Source organism: Gekko japonicus, unplaced genomic scaffold, assembly GCF_001447785.1.
Source record: "Gekko japonicus isolate JY-2015 unplaced genomic scaffold, Gekko_japonicus_V1.1 scaffold256, whole genome shotgun sequence".
In the NCBI taxonomy this organism is placed as follows: Eukaryota; Metazoa; Chordata; class Lepidosauria; order Squamata; family Gekkonidae; genus Gekko; species Gekko japonicus.
Window position 1 is genome coordinate 385,518 of NW_015161412.1, and position 25,991 is coordinate 411,508.

General features: G+C 44.9%; 1 protein-coding gene across 1 annotated transcript in view; it reads right to left on the reverse strand.

Moving 5' to 3' along the window:
- The window catches only part of FBLN5 (fibulin 5), an 89,671-nt gene extending 66,207 nt beyond the window's left edge, over nt 1-23,464 (reverse strand). The window contains exons 1-4 of the mRNA XM_015427212.1: nt 23,253-23,464; nt 17,584-17,638; nt 10,654-10,705; nt 5,896-6,144 (exon numbers count right to left, since the gene is read on the reverse strand). Coding sequence (XP_015282698.1) covers nt 5,896-6,144; nt 10,654-10,705; nt 17,584-17,638; nt 23,253-23,269 — 373 coding nt within the window. The 5' untranslated portion in view covers nt 23,270-23,464. The remainder of the gene's footprint in view (nt 1-5,895; nt 6,145-10,653; nt 10,706-17,583; nt 17,639-23,252) is intronic.
- Nucleotides 23,465-25,991: the final 2,527 nt, after the last annotated feature.

Sequence of the window (25,991 nt, forward strand, 5' to 3'; positions counted from 1 at the left end):
ATGTTTGCTGTGGGAACACAGGCAATTCCCTCAGTGAATAAATGATGTGTGAACAATCTAAGTCCAAAATTACCTACATATGCATTCCTGGGAGCCCTGGTCAGAATGCATATTTTATTTATTTATTATCAACAAGATTTTTACCCCACCTTTCTGCCCTCATAGGTCCACCAAGGCAGCTAATGAATTAAAACATGCAAACTAAACTCTCGTCTTAAAACTCATTAAAGCCAACACACAAATACATCATTAAACAATTTAAAAACAGAGCTTAAAATAAAAACAAAAGATAAATGCATGACTATTTAAAAGGCCTATATGTTCTCCATGTCGTACATATTCACTATGAGAAAACTAAAGGAAACCTGGAGGGGAAGGGGGGCAGAGCTGTAACTCGTTGGTGGTAAACTAGCTGTTGATGCAGAAGGTTCCAGGCTCAGTTCTCAAGTTTAAGGTTTTGAGAAAGGCCTTTCTTTGCCAGACAGTGTTGCCAGCTCTTTGTGGGGGGCAAAGACTGTAGAAAACTGGAATGACAGCTGCATATCTGGAAGTGATGTCACAGCATCAGCAGTGTTCCAGGAATTTCCTATAAACCATAGAGATTTGGGGACTTCCTAGAACATCGCTCAATGCTGTGACATCATTTCCAGGTGTTGATGCCATGGCATCGCGCAACACTGCCCCTCCCTTTTGCTCCTACTGCTCCATCGAGTGGCGGTGAGAGCCAGGAGTGGGTGGGTGGGAGGGAGGTTGCACATGACTGATAGCCTGGCAGCCTCACTGCCTGAAACCCCAGAAAGCTGCTGCCAATCAGAAAAGAAAATATTGAGCTAGATGGACCAATAGCCTAATAACAAAAGTAGTATCTATATATCTAATAGCCAAGTTGCCCCCTGAGTGCGGATCGCTAAATCAGCGCTCCGGGGGCACTTGGGGGGGGGGAGGTTTGTGCACACGTGGGCCAGTCCCCACGTGTGCACAAAAATCGAAAAAGTTGAAAAAAATTCGGGGGGATGTTTAAATCCCCCCGAAAGTGACAGAGCGTCCCCTGCGCATGCGCAGGGAACACTCTGTAGCTGGCCTCACTGCCACCGCGCCGCCTCCACGCTGCCGCCGCGGAGCCCGGCCGGGTCGGAGCCAGGCGGGGTGGGGGGTGGGGGACCGGCCTCACCACCGCCACCTCGGGGAGATTGAGGGGGGGATGGAGGAGACGGAGCTCTTCTCCCCCCCCCTGCGAGTATCGCGGGTCCCCCTCTTGTCTATATCTATTTATGAAACAAAATACGTTTGTCATGTAAAGTGTGGATCGGCTCTTAGTAATACTGTTTTAACATCTGTGAATCACACAAGAGTACAGGGTAGTAGATTCTGCAGCCATCTAATTATTCAAGAAGCTAGCTAGCTTCAAGACACTACTTGTCTCTTTCATCACGTGACTATGCAATCCTGCAGCTCTGCTGATTTCTTTGCTCACCTTTCTTTCCTGCCCACAGTTGTGTAATCTGGTTCTAGCTGCATTCAACAGCAAACAGGAGAGAAGGGTGGGAATGTGGACCATTGGAGTGGGAGGTGACACCTCTGCCACATTTTCTCTCACTGGCTCTGATCTCTGAAAGTGACAAGCAGAGTCCTGGGTCACTGGACCATGACAACCTTTGTTTCCCCTGATCTTTGCTGATAGGCAAGCTGTAAGAGGCTTTATAAAAGGCATGGCTTGATGTAGGTAACTGAGTTATGCTGTTTTGTTCCCTATATTGTTGGTGTTTTTATTGTATTTTTATATAGTGTTGTAATCCACCTTGAGTCTTTTGTTAGGGAAAGGTGGGCTTAAAATGACATAATAAATAAATAAATCAGTTCTATGGCTTGTTGCCGTAATAAATGCCTGTCTGACTGACTGCATAAATAAAATCAGAAAATGCCAGGACTAGAGACTCATAGTGTTGCCATGCAGCCACTTCAGATGGCACTATTAAAAATTTTTTAAAATGACTTTTGTTGAACTGTGAAAAGAGAGTGTCGGGGCAATGGACAGAACTGTAGCCCAAGAGTAGTGCCCTTATACTTTATACAGGAGGTGGTGGCGGCTACAAGAATGGACAGCTTCAAGAGAGAATTGGATAAAGATATGGAGCAGAGGTCCATCAGTGGCTATTAGCCACAAGGTATAGATAGGAACTCACAGGCTGGGGCAGGTGATGCACCGTATTCTTGGTGCTGGGTGTGTGTGGCAACAGTGGAAGGTCTTCTAGTGTCCTGGCCCCACTGCTGGACCTCCTGATGGCACCTGGTATTTTTGGCCACTGTGTGACAGTGTTGGACTAGAAGGGCCATTGGCCTGATCCAACATTGGCTTCTCTTATGTTCTTATGTTCTCTTATTTTATTTATTTATTTACTTGCAATTTATACCCCGCCTTGCCGGTGCAAACTGGACTATGGAATGTACTTTGGCCAAGGGGAGCCTTGCGCCTAAGCAGCATGCCAAGCCAGATGTGGATCCTGGGACTACAGGAAGCCCCCTGCTCCTGCATCTCTGCAGCCACGCCAACACCAGAATGCAGACCAGCAGCCCTGGCCTCCATACACGCAGAAACAGCAGCAGATCACAGAAGGAAGCCATACTCTGCAAAAAGGACAAGATGTTCTTGCACAGATGCCATGAAAAACTCCCTTCTCCATCACGCAGGCATTCCCCCACCACCACCTTCACATATTAACATCACCAGGAGAAACACACATTCCTCTCCAGCCTAAGACAAAAGGATGTGCCCGATGACGACAATAGCAAGGCATCAAGTCTTCCTGACACCCATAGAGATAACGCAGCTGTCAAGCATCTGGCCATTAATCCAAAGCAACGGTCCTGCAACCTGATTGGTTGTCTTCCTTCTCTCCTTTGTCTACCCCCTTCCCAAAGAGGTGTCACTCCCTGCCGAACATTAAGTTCACGATTGCCCAACTATTAATCCCTTTTTCTGCCCCAGTCTTAGTTTTAAGTTTTGTTAATATCTCCCGGGGACCCTCAGGTCACATTTTAGGTATATAAGGAGAGCCTTGTGCCATTGCGCTCTCTCTCGCTTGCTTTTGCCTCTCCTAACCCCACCCTATCTTGCGGGTTCCATTCCTTGCACAGTTTGGAACTTCCCACATGTGTTGCTGGTCAACCCACGACCCCTTCCCTTGTTTCACCCCATTTTCACTGCAGAATCAACTCGTCTTGCCAGACAGGTAGAGTATCACCCAACCAACAATACTTCCTGCTCATGCAAATGTCTCTATTTTTCTGTTCTATATTCTTAGTTCTGTATTGTGTGAGTTTTTATGTTTATGTTTGTTTATTTTTATGTTTATGTTTTTATGTTTATGTTTGTTTATGTTTATGTTTTTATGTTTATGTTTGTTTATTTTTATGTTTGCTTGATTTTATGTTTGTATGATTGACAATCCTTCAGTAAAGAAATCACTGTTTTAGAAATCTACCCTCAGCATCTATTCCTGGGTACTGGGAACTCAAACTTTGGCACACCCAGGTTATGGTCCTATAATGCCCATTGCCATTTAATAATCATAATTCCCCACACATTAATAAAAAAAGGCGATTTGGCTAACAATAGGATGGGCATTGTTTCATGCTTAGATTGCCATATTTGGGACTGAGAATGAATTCTTCACCCACCAGACAGGCTAGCAAACAAGGGTATGTGCATGCATGGCATGCCTTTCCCTGTAGTGTATGCCTTGGCCCACTCACTGAAGCTGCCTAGATAGACTGTTCTAACTATTCTTACACTTGGCAGACATTTCTGGCATGTCTTGGGGGGAATGGATTGGACTGCTGTATGTTTTCTTTCAAGAACTGTGATTCTAGGGTTCTTACACTGAGCCTGCCTCTGCTTTCCTCTTTAAACATGGGCAGACCATCATGTACCACTCTGCAACTAATCTCTGCATGGTCATGCAATTACAAAGACAACATAGCTCTGAACGAAGAAATCAAATTCACCTAACCATATGAATGTCAAGACACACATGCATCGTAAATAGGATTGCCAGGTCACCCCTGGCCACTGGCGAGGGATGGGGGTGAAGGGTTACCAGATTCAGGTTGGAAAACTCCTGGAGATTCGGGGAAGGAGCCTGGGGAGGACACATATCTCAGTGGGGTACAAGGCCACAGAGTCCACCCCCCAAAGCATCCATTTTTCTCCAGGGGAAGTGATGTCTGTAGTCTGGAGATGAGTTATAATTCCAGGAGATCCCCAGGCTGGCGTCCCTAATCATAAAAATGTACACTGGATGTGTATTTCACAAAATGCACTAACTTCTGAAACTTCTGAAGCAGTGAGCAGTGACTCACGAAAGCTCATACCCTGCCACATATTTTGTTAGTCTTTAAGGTGCCCCTGGACTCTTGCTCTTTTCTAATAACATGAACATTTTTTTAAAAGTTCCAAAAATATAGATTAGGGCAATCATAGGGTCAGAATGCAGGATTGCCAATTTACCCACTGCAGCTGGCAATCTCCCACCACATCCTGGCCCCCACGGCTGCTCAAACAAATGGGGGGGGGAAGGGTGGAGATGGCATCAACGTGTTGATGTCATTTCCCATTAAAGCCTGGATTTTAGCTGGAAGTCACGTCACCAGCTCTCTAGGATTTAACGGAGCTCTATGGTAAAACCTAAACTGTCAGAGACATTAGTTCTGGGTTTTTGCTGGAAGTGATGTTTACAACATCTCCCCACCACCACCTCCCCAAAGTCTCCTGAGGGTTCCAGGAATGTGTCTGGCAACCCTATTATAACATCATGTTACAAATCACTATGTAATCCACGTAGACCAAACAAAAATGAAAATCTTATGTGGTGAACATGTTTTGGCTCAGGACTTAAAGCACACGAATTTCTTTAGGCCTTTCTTACAGACAAAACAATAGTTACATCCTGTATTATTGATTGGAGAGGTAATGTATTGTCAAGAAGTGGCCCAGTTAAGCTTTCAGTTTCAGTACATCTCCACCCTCTTCCCTCTCTGCCACACTGGTCTTTTTAAATGTTACACATACTAGTGGGATTACTGCAAGGTGAAATTGTCATCCAAATACAGCTTCACAACATTTTTCCTTCAAATCTATAGGGTTGGATCCAAATAATTTTTTTCACCTATTCCCACTTCCAATCCCCTTCATGTTGTTCCTCAAGGTCCCCTTCAGGGGCGGCATTTTGTGGAAAGTAGGCTATAATAGAAAGAGAAAGGCAGGATATTTCCATTCCACTGGTGGAAATTTTAGATCCAACTGAAGGGATTGCTGAATTGGTACAGAAAAGATCAGATTGTATGGCAACAGCAATCATGCCAGTATAATATTATCACCTCTGCCATGTGCCTTGGTCCCAGTCCAAACTTGGCCTCTGTACAACTGGGAATTGAGTCCCCAGCACAGAACTCCAGGTGTGCAATCATCCAAAGTCCTCGTAGCTCCAAGTGTCCACCATGTGGACTTTGTAATGCAGGAACTGGCTGCAGATCTTTCTCTCTCTGAGATTTCCCATAGCAACTATCAATCAGGGTGAGCGACACGGACAATTCAGGTGTGGTATAGGTTCTCTATTGTTTATTCCCTTATACCTGTACAAGCCCTTTGATACTGTAACCTTTAAAATGCTACCACCTTAAAAAGACTGTCAAACAAATTAAGCTGAGTTTTAACCTAATCTGAAGCACTTCAAATCCATATTCATTTACCAATATATCTCCTTATGGTAACATTAGTATAAAACCGGTACAATATCAGCAATAAAAATATAGGGAATAATTGACAGACAACCTTAACACAGCATCACTTTTAGAGCAAGCTGTACATAAGGATCCACAAGGTATTGTTTTGCTCACCTACACACTGGTTGCCTTCACTCATTTGGTAACCAAACCGGCAAATAGCTGTTCTTGCAGGTGCAGAATAAGAGGGAGCAGCGGCTGGACCTGGAGCTGGAGGCGGTGGATAGATGTTAGAGTATGGATTCAGAAAGGGTGACCGAAAAACTGGATTTGCTCGGGGAGTGCATAAATAGCCACCATTCTGATTCACACACACCATATCTCCTCTACAGGCTTCAATAATTGTCCGACATTCATCAATATCTGAAAGAATGCAGGAACAAACAAAAAATAAATCAGTACAGCTGTCAGCCAATTAAACATTTCAGTCAATTAATTATCCGCTGTTCAAACCGATTCATAATGGATGTATTTAAACTGAATCATTAATCAGTGACGTCTGTAAATATATGTTCATGTCAGGAAGATCAATTTTTTTAAAAAAAAAAAAAAGGGAGGGGATTAGACAAATTCGTGGAAGATGAATCCATCGATGGCTACTATGCACAGTGAATGAACCACCTTTTGAAAAAGCCCTAATCTTAAGGCAGAAGGGGACAGGGCATTCCGCAATGCTTTAAGATACTTTTCTTCTTTTACAGAATACAGCCACCCAGGCTGTGGTTTAAAGGAGAGACCAGCATAAGGGAAGAGGGGCTTGTAAACCTGGCTAGAGCAAGTATGTGTAGTAGTTAGAATGTTGAACTGGGGCTGCAAGACCCAGGTTTGAATCCCCACATTGAGACAGAAGCTTGCTGGGTAACCTTGGGCCTGACACAAACTCCCAGCCTAACCTACCTCACGGGGCTGTTTGTGAGGATAAAATGGAGGACAGGAGAATGATGTAAGGCTCTTTGGGGGGAAGGCAGCACATAGATGAAATAAATAAATACATTTATGGGTACATATTTGTTTATCGCTAGTGCCAGTAACAGCAGCTTGAGGATACCAGTTTTCAGCAGGGAAATGGAATGAGGGAAAAGGGTTAAAGAGCCCTTCTTCTACACATGGGTCTCTCCTTTTATACAACTTTTCTTAGGGCTTTACTTTTTAAAAGAAAGGAGAGTATATTGAATAGATCACAGAACATCACAGAACAAATATTTCCACCGCCACACAAGCTGTTCCTAAAACTTTAATTGATTAATGTACAACATGAAGTATCTAAATGTTCAATTCCTACAATTCTGATACTTTCACATATGAAAAGTATCTTGATGTTTTCCCTTTCCTTTCTTAAACAAAACCGATTAACAAAAATGAACACGACCCTTCCATGACCTAGAAAGCCCAGATAGGGTTGCCAGGTCCTTTGCCCTCCCCAGCAGGGGGTGGGAAGGAGCTTTCCTGATGTGTGGGGACAGGGTGATGTCGTCACACACGACATCCCCGATGTGATCACATCACACATAAGTGATGTTATCACATTGGGACATAACGCAGCAACGCTCTAGTATTTTGGACAAAACTCTGCAGGGGGGGTTGGACTAGATGACTCTGGAGGTCCCTTCCAACTCTATGATTCTATGATTCTAATAATATCTGAGAGTGACTGTCATTCTGAACAAACAAGGCTGTTATTTGAACTTGTGCACACATCCATTTTGTGGGGAAAGACTGCAGGAATATGGTATTATAATTATAAAATGTGAGGTATGGCCTCTTCGTGGATGATCCTAGTTATCCATGGCTGTTTCCACTTGGGAACTTTGCCCCAGATGGAAGACAACAGGCCCCCAGTTTTTGGGAGAGCTTTCATAGGATGATGTGCTCTTTCCAAGCATGATGCATGGGGCTCTCAGAGATTTCCCCTTTAAACCAGAGCAAAGTGAAAACCTCATTTGCTCTGACTTAAATAGAAAATGGCAGAGAGGATGCAGCACAGCCCTGTGTGGAAACTCTGCCAATAGCCAACCTGAGGAGGGTGGTGGTGGTGGAGCCAAGTTCTGCTTTTCTCCTGCCACCTTCAGACCTTTAATAGGCTTTTTAAAAAAATTGACAGCTGAGCCACAGTTGAGCCACAGCTCAGTTGTCAGCCATGGCTTCATGGCTTAGCTGCAAAGGGAGATAAGGGGCTGCTGGGCCACCGTGGGGGGTCAACAAGCTTCTTGTCACATTGCTTCTTCTGTGCCAGTGCAACAGAGGGCCTGGGGGCAAGGACAGCAGTGTGAAAAATAATCATTTTTATCCCGGATTTGGGTATAATAAAGCTGATTTTTTTCGGTACTCCTAAAAAACCTGAATACCAATACTGGCATTGTACTGGTACCCAAAAATATTCAGTATTCCCAAAAAATTTTGGCTCCATGGGCTATTGTAGTCAATGGCAAAAATCCTCTAACAAATATTCAAGGGGATGAGGGAAGGGGGTTTGAGGTAGAGGCACAAAATTTGTACTGCAGCTTGTGGAGCCTCTCCCTAAAAGAACCCCCAAGTTTGGAAAAGATTGGACCAGGGGGCCCAATTCTACGGGCATCCAAAGAAGGTGCCCCCAATCCTCCATTGTTTCCTATGGAATGGGGAAAAGGCAAGCAGCAGTGTCTTCCCGAGAATCTCTGCACTAGAAAGTATGTGAGGTGTGGTGGTGTGAGGGGGCATGTTTGCAAGGCCAGCAGCAGAACCAGTGCAATGTGCCCACCAGAACCAGTGCCATTGTGGCAGTCAGTGCTCAAACCCAACAAGACTTGGGTCAATCTGAGGCTCTCTGCAGTATAAAAGGGCAGGAAAGAGACAAAAACAGCAGGAAAAAGAAGGTAAGTGGAGCCCTTTAAAGTTTAAAGCCTCCCAGAGCCTGTATTCAGTCATTCTGAAAAAAGCCGAACCCCCCTGAATATTTTCAGGTTTTTTCCGGCATTCAGTATTCGGCAGCCGAATCAGATCAGGGAATCTGATTCGGTACGCTGAATACCTGAAGAAAAAAATTGGGAGTTTTTTTCGGTTCGGCTTTACCAAATGTACAGCCCTACCTGCACATGGTAGAGTTCAGTAAAGTGAAGGAAATTAACTTACTTTAACACTATATTTTTACCACTATAGTGGTGACATTTGGATTTTCCACATCATGCATCAAAACATCTTGATCGATTTTTCATCACTCTGTGGAGCCTTTTGAATTGGGCAGTTGCATTTTCTGGAATTACAGTCTATTTGGATTTCCAAGCATTCAGTTTCTTAAAAAATTATTTCAAGTCAATCTATCTGTCACACTTTCCTGCCAACTATACTATTTACCTAAAAGTCTATGGTGTCAAAATACAGGAAGTACTCAATTGGCAATTTGAATGATCTAATTTCTATCCTAATAGTGGATAAATCATGTTTTCATTTGCCTTCTTCTCTTCCAGTTTTGTCTTGCTGATTAGAAATTGGCGTCTACAGATTCACTTGGGAAATATGCATTTGAGCTCATATCACTAGAATCCAAACCCAGCAATTTGCTGTTGCCACACACCATACTTATAGCCTCTTCCCCTTATTCACTAGGATTAATTCCATCTAGCAGGAGCAGAGCAAAATTCATAGAACTAAAACTTCCTTCCTCCCCTATCCATCTGCAGCATGTTGAAACTGAAACTGTCCTCTGAAGGCCATTGGACCCCCGAGAACAACGTGGAGGTTAAGTGGGGGTCTAAAGTGGAAGTAAGAAATTGGCAAAAGTTTGACACTCCATCCTCTTTTCTCATCATAGGGTTTTATATGAAGGTGGAGTGAATATTGGTGAACAGAACATTAACAATTTGAGGTTTGCAGATGACACCACATTACTGGCGGAAAACAGTGAAGACCCGAAACCACTCCTGATGAAGGTTAAAGCAGAAAGTGCCTAAAGAGGATTACAGCTGAACATCAAGATGACGAAAAGTTATAATGGCTACTGGGGAATTACACAACTTTAAGGCTGACAATGCAGAATCTGAAATTGTTCAAGATTTTCTATTCCTTCGCTTCATCATCAACCAAAAGGAAGACTGCAACCAAGAAATCAGAAGGAGACTGAGGCTGGGAAAGGCAGCCATGAAGGAGCTAGAAAAGATCCTAAAGGGTAGGGATGTGTCACTGGCAACCAAGGTCAAGTGAATTCATACCATAGTGTTCCCCATTACTATGTATGGGTATGAAATGAAGACAATGAAGAAAGCAGACAGGAAGAAAGTTGATTTATTTGAAATATGGTGCTGGAAGAGAGCTTTATGGATACCTTGGAATGCCAAAAAGATAAATAAGTGGGTTCTAGATAAAATCAAGACTGAAATCTCCATAAAAGCTAAAATGACTAAACTGAGACTATCTTACTGGTCACATTATGAGAAGACAAGAGTCACTAGAAAAGACAATAATGCTAGGAAAAGTTGAAGGCAGCAGGAAAAGAGGAGATGGATTGATTCCATCAAGGAAGCCAGGGCCCTCAGTTTGCAAGACCTGAGAATGGCTGTTAATTATAGGACATTTTGTAGGTCATTAATTCACAGGGTCACCATAAGTCAGAAGCAGCTTGAGGGCACTTAACACACACACACATGCACACCCTTTTCTACTGATGAAGGGGGAAGGATCCACCCCAGCAGAGCTAGTTTCCTGAACCGTGTGTGTGTGTGTGTGTGTCAAAAGTATCTATACCTTGCTTTTCAATTTGTCGAAACCACAGGCATCTAACATTATAAAACTGCAATACACATTAAAGTAAGTAATTAAAACCATAACAACAATAACATAAGCAACATGCTGAGACACTGAATCCCTCTTTCAAAACAACTGATGCAGTCAAAATCCTACCTAAGCACTGGCCTGTGGCACGGTCCAGCTCAAACCCATTTGAGCACTGTTGCTAAAAAGAAAATAGAAAGGGTACTCAATTCAAATACTGTTTGAACAAAAATCCACAGATCTGATGGCATACAACCCAGCCCCCTGCTCTTGTATGCTCATTCCAAAAACATACAACACATATACAACATACAGGTGTGTTACATGAAATCAATCATATGAGGCATATTGCTACTCTTAGGTTCTGGACGCAAAAAGGTTGGATCCAGTGGAGCACTTCCATTTTTGAAGGAGTATTTCTGTGAGTAAAAAGTGTGTTCCCTGTGCAGAACGACTTTTTAATCCAACTCAGAGCCTTCTCTGCCGTAACACACACTCCTTTTACTAGAGCTAAAGGAACTGGGATCTGAACTGTCTGAGGCTGATTCTGCATTGGCTTTTCCCTCCGTTGTTTTACCAAACCCATAGGCGTAATCTTCGTGGGGGCGGCGGGGCGTCAGCCCCCGCCGAAATTTTCAGGAAGGTGCTCAGCCTCCCCCGGGAGCCACCCTTGCTCCTAGCAAAGCAATGCCTCTGGCCCAGCCCCAGCCCCCCCCGGGAAATTGGAAAGTCTACACCCTTGACCAAACCCACACTGGAACAGAAATGGTGCCGCTCAAAACCACATCTCAATGCTCTGGGGTGCTGTACTGACTGCAAAGTCACCCCTGAACAGCCACAAATCTATGCAGAAAGTACCATAAAACCTGATGATCAAAGAAAGTGAAAGCCGCATGGAGTGTAGAGGGTACCATAAAATCCAATGATCAAAGAAAGTGACGACAGCATGCAATGCAGAGGGGAATTTCTGTTCCAACATGGGTTTGGTATAACAACGGAGGGAAAAGCCAGTGCAGAATCGCCCTGAGACTGAGAAAGAAAGACATTTTAAGGTTGTAGTGGATAGCTCAATGAAAACGCCAGCTTTGTGTGTGGGGATGCTGGGGATTATTAGGAAAGGGACTGGAAATAAAATGGCCAATACAGTAACGCTCCTATACAGGGGTCATTTCGTAGAAAAAGAGGTGCAGGAGCTCATTAGCATAACTCATTAGCATAACTTATTTGCATATGCCACACACCCTGCCATCACCCGAAGTGTGTCAGAAGGCTCAGGCTCCACTGGACTGTTTTGGATTGCTAGCTATTGGGGGGGGGGGAGAACGTGCAGATCTGTCCTCGCAGAGGAGGGAGAGCTTGTACCTGAATAAAACTTGGTCTTAAAGGTGCCACTGGACTGTTTTGGACTGGGGGGCCGGGGGGGGGGCTCTGCAGCTTATCTGGCTGCTTCTTGCTCCGACTGAGGGCTGCTGGGAGCAGGGGGTGGGGCTTTTTACTGCCGGAGCTCCGCTCCTGTGCGCTCCTGCAGGAAATGACCCCTGCTCCTATAGATCTATGGTGTGCAGGAGAGGGCCATCAAGAAGGGGGTGAGCTGGGAAGCAAGAATGGTCCTGGGAAGTGTTCTGCCCCCAGCCCTGGCCCCTGACTGAGGGGAGGAGGGCAGGCTTCCACAGCCTCGACCTAGCTCACTCCCATCTGCATTGTGCCAGGTGAGGTCAACCAGCTCCTATGGCTCCTGCAAGGTAGAGACTGCTGGCAGGTGGGGCTTCCATGATGCACGTGCAACTAGCTTGTAGCGGCTACAGTTCCCATCCCCTTTTTCAGGGCGCCACCAAGTCACAGCCATGGTAACTTCTGACTGATTCCCGTTAGGTTGGGGTACCCCCCCAGCCCCCCAGGACATCAGCCCTTAATGGCCAATCCACCCGTGGACAAAGCAGTTGGAGCACCTTGCCTGTGTGTCTGGGATTTTTTTATAAAAAATTATTTAAGAATTTAATAACAATACAAGGTAAGTACAATAGATGTCTGCAGATGAAGTACAAAAATAGGTTAGCAAAAACATTAATGCTTAACTATGTCCAGGCTGAAGACACCAGGGAACTACATTACACATTACAAAACATCTATTTAGGCAACAATCGTATAATAAATACATATCTTTACAGGCAAATTTTAAATCAGTGTTCTGAAAGTAACTTCAGATATTATCTTAGATCTAAGCCAAATAATGTTTCAGGTTCAAGTTTCAAAAGTATAGCATTGATTTGTATAAAGGATTTGCTGGAATTTTATTTATTTACTACATCAGATTCTTTTTAAAAAACTTTTAATAGTTTTACTAGAAGAATTTAAGCAATAACAAAGAACAATAACCAGCATACAACTCAAAGTAAATAGCAACAATACTCTGAAAAACTGTAACAAGCAAAAACCGGAACATTAACTTAGTTGATTGCTTAGTACATAACAATAACAAGCAATAATTATAAATACAGTAGCCATTATATTACCAATATAGTAAAGAATGGTGTACATCACTAAGAAAACTAAATTAAATTCTGTCAATATTTCAAGGAGATCCAGAGCAATTAAAAATGAAGCCATGAAAGATACACTTTATTAGACGGGAGAATATTAGACGGTAGAAGTACATCAGATTTAACCATATAGTTAATGAGTGAATACTAGGATGCTATACATTTTTCTTCAGATTTGCTGGAGGAGAGATTGAGTGTGCTAAGTGATATTTTGGACATAATGAAGTGGTCCTAAGTATGATTTTGCCAGAATTGGGTTGTGGGGGGAAGTTTGTCTACCCATGCCATGGCTATGGTATTTCTGGCTATGGCTAACAAAGTGTGGATCAGAACACTCTCACTCTTGTTGCCCTGTGGATCTGACCAATTGTTTAGGAGTAGTGTTTCTGGTTAAAAAAAAAAAAGGATTAGGATCTCAGTCATATTCATCCTGTCATTAAATGGGTTAAGCTTAAGTACTACAAAAGTTTCCCATCAGTTTAGGGTCACCAGCCTCCAGGCGGTGGCTGGAGTTCTCCCACTATTACACCTGGGGGGAAATGGCTACTTTGGAAGGTGGAATTCTATGGCATGATACCCCATTGAAGACCCTCCCCTCCCCAAACTCCGCCCTTCTCAGGCTCCACCCCCAAAATCTCCGGGTATTTCCCAGCCTGGACCTGGCAGCTCTATCAGCTGTGCAAACTGGCTTTTGAGTCTGCCAACATTTGAGGGTATTTCTCAAAGCTTACAAAAAAACAGAGCCAGAAAGAAAAGGAAATATATATATATAATTTACAAGACAAACAGGGGGTTTAAAAATAAATTTTCTCTAAGCACAATTAGCTTGCTAGAGACGACAGTTCAGTTAATTCTATTGTGCTGTAGAGGCTTTGCTGAATGAGCTTACAGTCTTCTGAAAACAGAGAGCAAGCTGAATTTCAGCAGGTAAAGTCTTGCTTGGGCATGTGCATGCACTGATTTTTTTGGGAGGGACTTCAGGGAAGGGATGTGTTATATCCTAATGACCGGCCTAGCCCATGGAGCAGGTAATACCATGTGTAGTGAAGTCTGCAAGCCCATTTCCCATGGTATGGAGCATGCTTATATAAAACAAGTAGGATTTTTTGCCTATTGTGTACCATCATTGAAAATATAACCGGGGTGCCATTTAGGGGAGAAAAAATGCCCCCCCCTTAATAGAAGCATCATGGTATGCCATTTACCAGATTACCTCCATGCCATGAACAGCTTCACCTGCACATTCCCATACATTAAAGGCAAAGGCAAACCACCTCTGAACATCTCTTGCTTGGCAAACCCCACCAAGGGTCACCATGAATCCCGTATGACTTGATGGCAAAAGGAGGGGGGGATTTTTTCCTCCAGATTCTTGGAAACTCTTCTCATGAGAGCTAGTGTGGTGTAGCAATCGTCCCCACTGTGCCCTGAGAGCTCACTGGGGACCTTGGACCAGTCACACACTTTCAGCCTAACCCACCTCACAGGGTTGTTGTGAGGACAAAAAGGAGGAGAGGAGACCAATGTAAACCGCTTTGTGTGTCCCCACTGTGGAGAAAGGTACAGTATAAATGCAGTAAACAAAATAAATGCTGTTGTGAATATAAACTGGAGGAGGATTAAAAAAACCCATCTTATATCCTAATAGCGAAGTTGGCCAAATCTTTGGATTCTTAAAACTGGTGACCAGACCTGTGAATGGGCAAGACAGACCTTTCTACAAACCGAAAAAGGGCCCCAGGTTTGCAGGAAAATGTGAAACCTAACCCCCCCCCCAACACTGGGGGTTTTAAAATAGCAAAAATGATAAAAGGACCATCTGTAGCATTAAAAAAACTGGCGGGGGGGGGAGGGCAGGGTCCTTTCCAGTTCTATTTTTAGCCTTTGAAGGTGGACTCACTGGCGTCAGGCCTGACGAGGGTTGCCAGGTCCAGGTTGGAAAATTCCTGGAGATTTTGTGGTGGAGTCTGAGGAGAACAGGGTTTGGGGAGGGGAGAGATCTTAGCCCCAGAGGTGACGTCATTGTGCACAGGCACATTGTGCAGGGAATGCTCTAGCATTTGGGTAAAACCCATAATTTTTTACTCAAATGGTAGAGCGTCCCCTGAACGACATGCCCAGCACGATGACGGCACTTCCAGGTGATGTCACTGCAGCGCAAAGCACACACACCAGAAGACCCAGGGAGCTGGGCTGGAGCCTCCCGTGGCTGGGACACAGGTAAGACCTGGCAACCCTATGCAGAGAAAGGTCGGTTGGCTGTTGGGTGGGAAGGAGATACAGTTGCCAATTCCAGGTTGAGAAATTCCTAAAGATTTGAGGGGTGGGATTTGAGGAGGGGAAGGGCCTCAAACTGCCATAGACTCCATCCTCCAAAGCAACCGTTTCCTCCAGGGGAAGTAGTGTTGCCAACCTCCAGCTGAGGGCTGGAGATCACCCAGAATTACAACTGATGTAATGACAGCGATCACTTCCCTGGAAAAAATGGCTACTTTGGAGGTTGGAGTTCAGGGCATTATACCCTTCTGAGGTCACTTCCCTCCCCACACCTCACCCTTTAGGCTCCACTCCCAAATCTCCAGTAATTTCCCAACCTGGAACTATCAGACCTAAGGGGAACTGTAGCTGGGAGATACAGTGTGAGTCATGGAGGGCTGCCACTGCTATTGCTGCTGGGAGGGGGAAACAGGTGGGCAGCTGGAAGTGCTGCTGCTATCGCTGCTGCTGTGCTGGGGGGAGAAAGCAGGCAAGAAGCTGGGAGAGTGATGGAGGGCAGAAATAGACAGTAGTGGGGTGGAGGGAAGAAAGAGAGAGAAAGTGACAAGCACGGAAGAGAGTGAGAGTAAGAAAAGGGGTGGCAGGAAGGAGAAAGAGAATGAAAGAAGCAGGGGAGAGGGGAGGAAGCACAGATGGGGGGAATGGGATTGCTGCTCCCCCCAGGTTTCTTATGGGTCCCCACTTGTATTGACTATTCTTACCTCCCTGGAGGAGGGTGAGATAAAGGCTGTGGTCACATGAGCAGTTTGTGCCGATATCGTCGCGGTACCTTTGCAGATGTAAAGAGCACAATCAGACAACATCTGCCTTCCGTGCCCCAGTCGTCAGCACCCAGGTCCGGCGCATCCTGGAAGTGGAGTTTGCTGACACCGGGGAAAGTCTGGTCTTTACGTATGCCAGTGCTTCTACCCCACATTTCCTAACGTCTGAACCCCCATGTTGCAAAGTCAAGCCATTTAGGAAGTCTGAACCTTCCTTTCAGTTTCCACCTCCTTTGATTTGTTTGTTTTTTGGATCATGTAGCGATATTCACATAAGCATATAAGCACCCCTGGCGTTGTCAATCACTGCAACCAAGTAGTCATTCTGGAGCGGGAGTCTCCAGGGGAGTTGTTTTCAATCAACAAATCCCCCCCAACCCCTCTCTCTTGTTTCTGCATCAGGGTTGCTGTCTGAGAGCATCCCATGATTGACAAAAGGGTAAATGCACTGAAGTCAATGGGACTACTCTCATGTTGATTTGCACTCCCCCATGTATTCCATGGAAGAGAGGGGAAGGGAACGAGGCTGAGAGGGGGCGGAGTACTTGGTAGAGGTATTGTGGAGCTGTCAAAAAGGAGCCGGAGCTTTGGATACACGCTTATGCGCATGGGTGAAAAAAAGAAGAAGAAGATGCTGCAACAATCTGACCATGGGGCAAACACGTGGTGAAGCCAGTTCAGGGTGGGATGTATGATCAAAAGGTCCCACAACTATTTAAACCGCCACAAATAGAGGTGCAGCCAGATCACACCAAGCCTCCAGTGTGACCGCAGCCAAAGATGTAACAGCGAATCTTGTCTCAACTGCATCATTTCTTGGCTTCTTTATTGGATTTAGGACATAAAACCACAAGGATCTCCTCTGGTTGATTTGAGTGCATCTTCACACTGAGCAGAATTTTACAGATAGTCCTGATTTGTGAGAGTTTGGGGGGCAGGTTTATCAAAGCTTGCAGTAAGAGCCTAGTGTTGATCCTTCAGTGTAACTGCGCTCTATCATTTTATTTATTATTTATTTATACCCTGCCATCCACCCCAATGGGGACTCACAGTGGTTTACATAAGTCTCCTTGCCTCCATTTTACCTTCACGAAAACTCTGTGAGGTAGTTTAGGCCAAGTGTGTGACGGGTCCAAGGTCACTGAGCCAGTTTCCATGGCAGAGTGGGGATCTGAATTTAGATCTCCTAGATTCTAGTCTGACACGCTAACCACTACAGCACACTGGCTTTTACTTGGACATATTTCAACGCAACTTCTAGAGGCCTAATTTTTTGCAAGAAAAATATTGTTTATGATTTTTCTGCCATACTGACAGAGATTACTCAACAGTGAGAAGATGTTTGGCTCCAGTTCTACCTGGCTCTAACCCATCGTGTAAGCTGAATCTAATTGCATAGCTTTCTCATCCAGCTCTGTGCCTGCCAACCCATAGTAATGAACCCACCCCTAAATTAACATGTTTCTAAATGTATCTCTCACCTGTGTCTTCCCACGACTTATAAGGCAGCCAACCACCATGAAAATGGTCAGTATCCTGCAACCAGAAGAGAAATAGGCTGTAAACATTGCCATAAGAACATAAGAACATAAGAGATGCCAATGTTGGATCAGGCCAAAGGCCCATCCAGTCCAACACTCTGTATCACACAGTGGCCAGAAATACCAGGTGCCATCAGGAGGTCCACCAGTGGGGCCAGGACACTAGAAGCCCACCCACTGTTGACCCCCCCAAGCACCAAGAAGACAGAGCATCACTTGCCCCAGAGTCCCTATCTATACCTTGTGGCTAATAGCCACTGATGGACCTCTGCTCCATATGCTTATCTAATTCCCTTTTGAAGCCATAATTCCCTTTTGAAGCTCATCATGTAGATGCTCATCATGTGGGGTGAAGTAGAGACAAGCCCAGTACTCTCTGATGTAACTCCCTGGCATCCAGAGCCACACCAGATGCAAGGGCAACTTACCATCATCAAGTCTGAGAAGTCAGTGCTGAGTCTGACAATGGACACTGTCATAACTGCAAGAGCCACAAGGAGAATTCAAGATTTACATGTCTGGATGATCAAAGTCAGGCCTTGGCTATCCAAGAGTGAATCCAGCATTTCACAAACTTACGACAAAGTGCCAAACAACCTGTTATGCATATAAGGTTGCCAATCTCCAGGTGGTAGCTGGAGATATCCCGCGATCGCAACTGATCTCCTGGCAACAGAGATCAGTTCACCTGAGGAAAATGGCTGCTTTGCAAGGTGGACTCTATGGCATTAGACCCCACTGAAGCTCCTCCCCTCCCCAAACCCTGCCCTCCACAGGCTCCACCCCCAAAATCTCCAGGTATTTTCCAACCCAAAGCTGGCAACCCTACATGCACAGTCACATTTATCTTTTTTCTGATTTTTTTTTCCAAACTACAAGCAGTCTTTTGAAGGCTGAGCGTTTCATCAGACAGATGGTGGAGAAGGGGAGGGTCAATGTGGCCTTTCCCTTCCAGCTGTTACCTTTTTTGCACAAGAAAAAAACCCACAATAAAGGGACATGCAGTCCCACCCCACTGCTTGCCCACTGAAGCTCTCCCTGTCTGTTAACTTTCAATTAAAAGAAACACAGCCAAGAAAAGTTACACACAGCTTCATATCATGTATAATTTGGCCCGGCATCCTTCCCCTCCCCTGCATTAAATTCGGTGGGAACATGTCACTCTTACAAAGGTTAAGAGAATGCAAAAACAAAGCGCCATCCCACCATATTTGTGAATGAGTCAGTGTTCTGTGTGTAAAGACAGGTAATATTGCTGCATTCCCACATTAGGTTAGGGATGCCAACCTCCAGGTGGGACCTGAGGATCCCCTGGAACTACAGCTCATCTCTGGAATAAGCAGAACAGTTCCCCTGGAGAAAATGGACTATTTGGAGGGCGGACTCTATGGCATTGTACCCCACTGAGGTCCCTGTCCTCCCCAGGCTCTACCCCCAAATCTCCAGGAGTTTCCCAGCCTGGATCTTGCAACCCTATGACCCATCCCCCGCCAGTGGCTGGGGGGATCTGGCAACCCTAGGAATAATTAATAATTTGCCCATTTCCAATCAAAGAAGGCAAGGCCAGAACAAGTAGATCATGCCGTGAGTCATGCCAACCTGCAAGTGGTGGCTGGAGATCTCCCGGGGTCACAGCTGATCTCCAGGCTTCAGAGGAGTGTTCCCCTGGAGAAAAAGGCTGTTTTGGAAGGTGAACTCAATGGCATTATATCCTGCTGAGGTGCCTCCCCTCCCCAAACCGTCCCCTCCTCAGTCTCCACCAGTGTTCCCTCTAAGCTGAGTAAGTGTGAGCTGGCTCACAGTTTTTTAGCCTCCAGCTCACACATTTTTGTCTTAGCTCAGGAAGGATGGCTCCGGAGCAAACTAATTCATGCAGCAGCCAAATCACTCGCTCACAACTTTAATGCCAATAGCTCACAAAGTAGAAGTTTTGCTCACGAGACTCCACAGCTTACAGGGAACACTGGTCTCCACCCCCTAAATTTCCCAACCCAGAGCTGGCAACCCCAGGAGACAGCCTCCTCCGTGAATGTGCATGCTTTGGCCTCCTGGGAGCCAGCAGCTGTTTAGTGGCATTATTTGTTGAGACCCACAGTTTGGGAATAACGGGGTTAATCTCTGTTACAAACAAAATGCTCACTCAGCAACGGAAAGGCTCATTCCAATCAGCCATTAGTTCTTCCAGATGAAAGATCATGCATGAACTTCTAAAACCTTGGCAAGCTTCACTCACACACTTTGTCCTTGGAAAGCGGAAATTAAGCGACTTCAGGGGCTGAGGCGGGGGTGGGGGATGTCTGGGTGAGTGCCCTGCCCAGGGAACTTCCGAAGCTGAAGTTGGACATGTACATTCGCCTAAACCTCCAGAAACCATTTTAAAATCTTCGTTGTTATAATTCTCTATCTCAGTCCCTTTTCCAAAACAGTTATGTTTTTCAAAAGAGTACATTTTGTAGAACATCATGGTAGCATTGTTGGGAGCTGGCATGGAGTCAGGGCCATGACGAGGCCGACAGTACGGCTTCTTCTCTGACACAGGGATCTTCTCCCTCATGGGCAGCTGGAAGCCTTCTCAGCAAATTTTTTGAGGGTGGAGACTGAGGAGGATGGGGGTTTGGGAACCGGAAGAGCTTCCACGGGATATAATGCCACAGAGTCCACCACTTTCCTCAGGTGTACTGATCTCTGTCACCTGAAGATCAGTTGAACAAAGTTTGAGTCCAGTGGCACCTTTAAGAGAGAGTTGCCAGGTCTTACCTGGCTGCTGGGGGGGGAGGTCTTCTTCTCTGGGACTTTTCCATAGAGTTTTTTCTCAAATGCTAGAGCATCCCTCCCTGCACAATGATGTCACTTCCTGGTGCCATCATCATGCTGGGCATGTTGGCACTGACAGGACTGTTAGGGGGCGGGGCTCCCCTGCCAGCCGGCTGGGCAGCAGTGGATTGGAGGCCCTGAAAGCAAGTAACCCCCTGCCCCCATTGAAGGTTTGGCAATCCTACTTTAAGACCAACAAAACTGTAATCAGATGACATTATGCCAAACTGTGCATTACTTCCCTGGCTCTCATCTTTTCCCCTTTCCCCTGAAGAAAATACAAACTTAATTTTCTCTGGTCTAAAATGGGAACCTGCGGGGCGACTGTGGGTGGAGCCTCCAACTTGACACTCCAACGTTGTCACTACAGAAAAGGGGGTGGAGTCAAACCTCACTTGCAAAATGGTTCCCTGCACCTCACCATTCCCCTCTCCCTTTTCCTGACAAGCCACACTGTAGTGTTACAGTAGGCCAGGTATGGTTGCTAGGTCCCCCCTGGCCACTGGCAGGGTATGGGGGGTAGGGTTGCCAGATCCAGATTGGGAAACTCCTGTAGACTTGGGGATGGAGCCTGGGGAAGACAGGGACCTCAGTGGGGTACAATGCCACAGAGTCCACTCTCCAAAGCATCCGTTTTGGATGCTTAAGTTCACACAATCAGCATTATGATCAGGGCATACCTGGCAACCCTGGAATCTACCAGAACGTTCTTCTGTACCAATTTAACAGAAAGAAATGGGAACTGCACAAGAGCAAAGGGGGGGTGCAGTTATACAAAGGGACTTCCTGGTGGATAGGACACAGTGTGCCTATTGAATAGTCATATTTGTGGAGGATTAAGTAACTGCTGTATAAAATCTACTTCAAACCAGTTTAGAAAGACCTTCATTTTTAGAAACGAAGCCACCTTTTCCAATTGCCACTCCAAGCGTTTACTGGACCCAGTGCACCCCTGGGACACTACTAGCCCATTTTCCTCCCTCTGCATTATAGAGAAGGCAACCAATGCAGTTGCTAGTTCCGATGGCAACTTCTCAAACGCTTCAAAATAAGCCAATCCCACAGCTAGCAATCCTTTCCAGGCAGATGTTGCTTATTTGGCAGCTTTTTTAAGCCGCAGAAAAATAAACTTGTTCTCCAGAGAGATTGCCTGGAATCAGATCCAATGCAATTTGAAGTGCTCTATCACCCACCATTTAATGTTGCACTTCGTTCACTGGTCTTCTGAAAGCTTTCTAGAGTCATGGGATAATTTAAAAGCACCACACTGGATGCAGTGCAAACCAGGCACCATTCTAGTTTTTAGCAAGTCAAAGAAAATTAAACTATGTTACACAACAACAACATTTGGGCTTGCAGCTGGATGCACACTCAACAGCCAATCCTGGTGACTTGACAAGCACACCTGTATAGTACACATTAATCTGCAAGCACGTGGTCATATTCACCTTAAAAAGTAAACTTAAAATATAATGTATACAGGGCCCCCAGAAAAGCTGTGTATTCAACATGGTAAAATTAAAGTACTGCCAGCGAGGTCTGCTAAATGTCATCAAAGGAATTTTCAGAGTCAAATGACAGCAATCGAATTAGAGAACTTAACAAGATTAACCTTTTGGTTAAACTCCTTAACCCCATATTCAAAAACATGTGTAGTTGTCTCATAACTCTCAACATCCCACCCACGCCAATCTTCCTCCTTTCCCTCTGTCATCTTTTACCCTTTCAAAATTTGGATTGTACGTTTCTTCAGTCAAAGACCTGCATTTGGCCCGTGTTAATAACACTCAGCATTAGCATAGCAGTTTCAAATGTTCATCTACCTTCCTTTCTGTGCAACAGTCTTGCAAAGTAGGTCAGTACCGGTATCTCCATACTGAAGTAAAAGAGATTGGCTTGCCTTGTATTTGAAGATGTGAGCAGTGACTCATGGAAGCTCATATCCTACCACAAATTTTGTTAGTCTTTAAAGTGCTACTGGAGTCTTACTCTTTCCTACTGGCTTGCCTAAAGCCACCTAGTGAATTCATGACAGAAGTAAGATTTGAACTGGGGACTTCCTGATTTGTTATTTATGGTGCCATCCTAAGTAGAATCTTACCCTTCTAAGGCCAATGAGCTTAGAAGGGCACAACTCTGCTTAGGGTGGTGCTATCACTTAACCATGATACTATTCCCTTCTCTGTAAGGCCCCATCAGCATCAACAGTGTGCCAATAATAATTATAACTTTGGTTATTCTGTCTACAAGCTCCTGTAACTTATATAAATTTCATTATGAGTTTTACAATCCATCTACAAAACAGCAGAGTTGCCAGGTCCCCCCATGCCACCGGCAGGGATGGGGGGCTTGTAAGATTATGGTCAGCAACCCCATCTTCAATACACCTATACTCCAGGGAGACATAGCGCAACCCCTTCAAACTGTCAAGAAAATGTCAAGCTCGGTCTGCTGGCTTAGCAAAATTATTAACAGGAGATTTTAAAACAATAACTTCCAGCACCGTTAAATGACCCACAAGCTGAAATCAGTGTGCTAATGCACGCCTGTGGAGAAAACTCTCTTGGATGTTCATGCATCTTGGTAAGTTGCCAGGGCCATAAAAGGCAGAATATAGTGCAACTGATATTGTTCCATGTTGACTACATATAACACTAAAGAATAGGGTCCCCCTGCCCCAGTTCTGTTTCCTTACATGCAGATCTGATGGGATGGGCAGTCTTTGGCTTACGGACTGAGTATGGCATGCCACAAATAACAATTGAAAATATATATATTAAGTGCATAGGACCTACCTTTTTAATCCTGTCATGTCCAAAGCAGTGGAGGAAGCTGAGGTGATGAAAACAGTGCCCCAAATATCTGCTGAGTAGTTAAAACTTAGGTTTGTACATTAGAGCTTTTGCTAGAAGTCCAGTCCTACCATCATTTATTTATCCCAGAGAATGAAAGAGCAAATAATACAGAAACAGAGTTAGAGAGAAAGAGAGTGAGGGAAGGAAGGAAGAGGGAGGGAAGGAGGGGAGAAGAGGGAAGGGAGAAGGAGAGGTCTGCTCCTCCTCAGACACTGGAGAGAATACAGCAAAGGCACCTGGTTTTGCTTAGTACTCTTCTGTAATTCAGCATTAAACCAATTGGAGGAGGAATGTTAAAAATGAACACTTCATTTTCTAAGTATGTTAAACAATGCAAATCGGAGGCCTCAGCCTGGGGACAGCTGGTTTAGATTAGAGAGCTCACCAACTGGCTAGACTCCTCACAACACTCCTGAGGAGCCTGCCAGAATAAGAAAACGCTGGCCATTGGAAGTGAAGCTTCTTCTTCTTCTTTTGCAAACGTTACCAGGAAGCGTGCCTTAGCAAAGGGAGCCCTGGCACAGGGCAGGACGAATTCTAAGCAACAAGCTTTTTGAGAGCAACACAGACACACACCAAGGGCTTCCCACGAAGAGTGAACTTGCCATCTTCTCTGCTGCTAAACCATTTCTTGCCACTGGCACACTGGGGAGAGCTGGGGTCACCTGACAGGTTAAGAACTCGGCTTTCTGACAGTCACTGATACAAGGATTCTATAGCTTTTTGTGTATGCTGGCACAAGGACAGCCAACAAGCCAAAATGCTTAAAGGAGAACAAAGCTGGTACTCAATAATTTGGCATCTGCATCTTGCCGTGTTTTTAAGGTAATGCTGGAGCGAAGGCTGCTTTTTGCCAAGGAGGAAGATTATTGGCCTGTCATCGCAGCTGTAGTTTGTTTTGAAGTTCACATCACGTGACTACTGGTCATGATGGCCTTAATTCAAAGATGCCCAAATAGAAAGCCCTAGCCCATAGTAAGTCACGGGTCACCAGACTGCTTAGAGGGAGATGTAGGGGAAATGCATCATAAGTAACTGAAGTAGGTGCTATGTTTGAAGAGGGCAAAAACGGAGAGACAGTGCATGATATAAAACTGTGTGGGGAAGTTAACACCGACTCATGTTTTCAGGTTAATAGGATGCAACAAAATGTGACACGTACACATCCCTTGTGTTACCCCAGCACCTTATAGACTAACAACATTTATATCAGGGTATGAGCTTTCATGAGTCACGGCTTCTCTTCTTCAGATCTGAAGAAGTGAGCGCTGCCTTGTGAAAACCCTGCCACAATTTTTGTTAGTCTTTAAGGTGCTACTGGACTCTTGCTCTTTTCTACTGCTACAGACAGACTAACAGGGCTACCCATATTTATTTATTTTATTTATTTATTTTTTGCATATATATCCCGCCCATCCCGTAAATGGGCTCAGGGCGGGTTACAACATTTTAATAAATACAGTAAAATTTAAAACACATTAAAACATATAAAATCAGTAGTTATGCTTGCCATAGGGAGAATCCGGCCCATTGATCTAGTTTTACCCTGCTTTTCTAAAGATGTTCATTCATGCATTCATTCATTCATTCATTCATTCATTTTCTTGGATATTACAATATTAAACCAGTATAAAACACAGAGTAAAATATGACAAAGGCATCACCTACAGTCGTTAAAATTACAGATAAAAATATAATAGGTAAAGGTAAAGGTTTCCCTTGCTCGAAAGCCAGTCAAATCCGACTCTAGGGATGCAGTGCTCATCTCCGTTTCTGAGCCAAAGAGCCAGCGCTGTCCAAAGACATGTCCGTGGTCATGTGACCGGCATGACTAGATGCCAAGGTGCACGGAACGCTGTAACATTCCCACCAAAGCGGTAGCTATTTATCTACTTGCAAATTCTTGCTTTCAAACTGCTAGGTTGGCAGGAGCTGTGGCCAGAGATGGGAGCTCACTCCGTCATGCGGCACTGATACATAAAAATATACTGTGTGAACGGGGGTTCTTAACAAAAGATAAAATAAAATAAAAGAGTATTATCTTCTAAGACTTAAAATGTATAAAACTATATATATTAACTTGACATGTCATACTTTATGTTTCCTTACTTTCTTGGATATTCTGTCAAGTTTTGCAGGTTGCTGCGCAGAATTTTGCACAAAGTGCAGTCATCTGTGGATTTTCTCCCAGAAGCAGCAATTTAACATATCCCAGATTTGAACATCCAGGATTTCTGTTGAGCAGGAGGGAAATATACTTTGAATGGCTCTTTTGATAAAAAGGGGAGTAGAGGAGGACATATTCTGCTGTTTCTATCTCACCTCTGCCACACAGGGCGCTTCTTCGTTGCGCGCCGGCTTGTCCTGTGATCAGCACCTCTCCCTTGCCATGGAACCTCCACGGTACCTCCACAGGACCTCCACAGGAGGTCTGATCGAGTAACTGCGCAGTAGTTTGCCCCAGGGCAAACAGCCACGCTTCTCCCCCGCAGTTTCCTGTCCGTGTGACCGGGGCCAGGTATAGTCTTTAAGAACATAAGAACATAAGAGAAACCAATGTTGGATCGGGCCAATGGCCCATCCAGTTCAACACTCTGTGTCACACAGTGGCCAAAAATACCACGTGCCATCAGGAGGTCCAGCAGTGGGGCCAGGACACTAGAAGCCCTCCCACTCTTG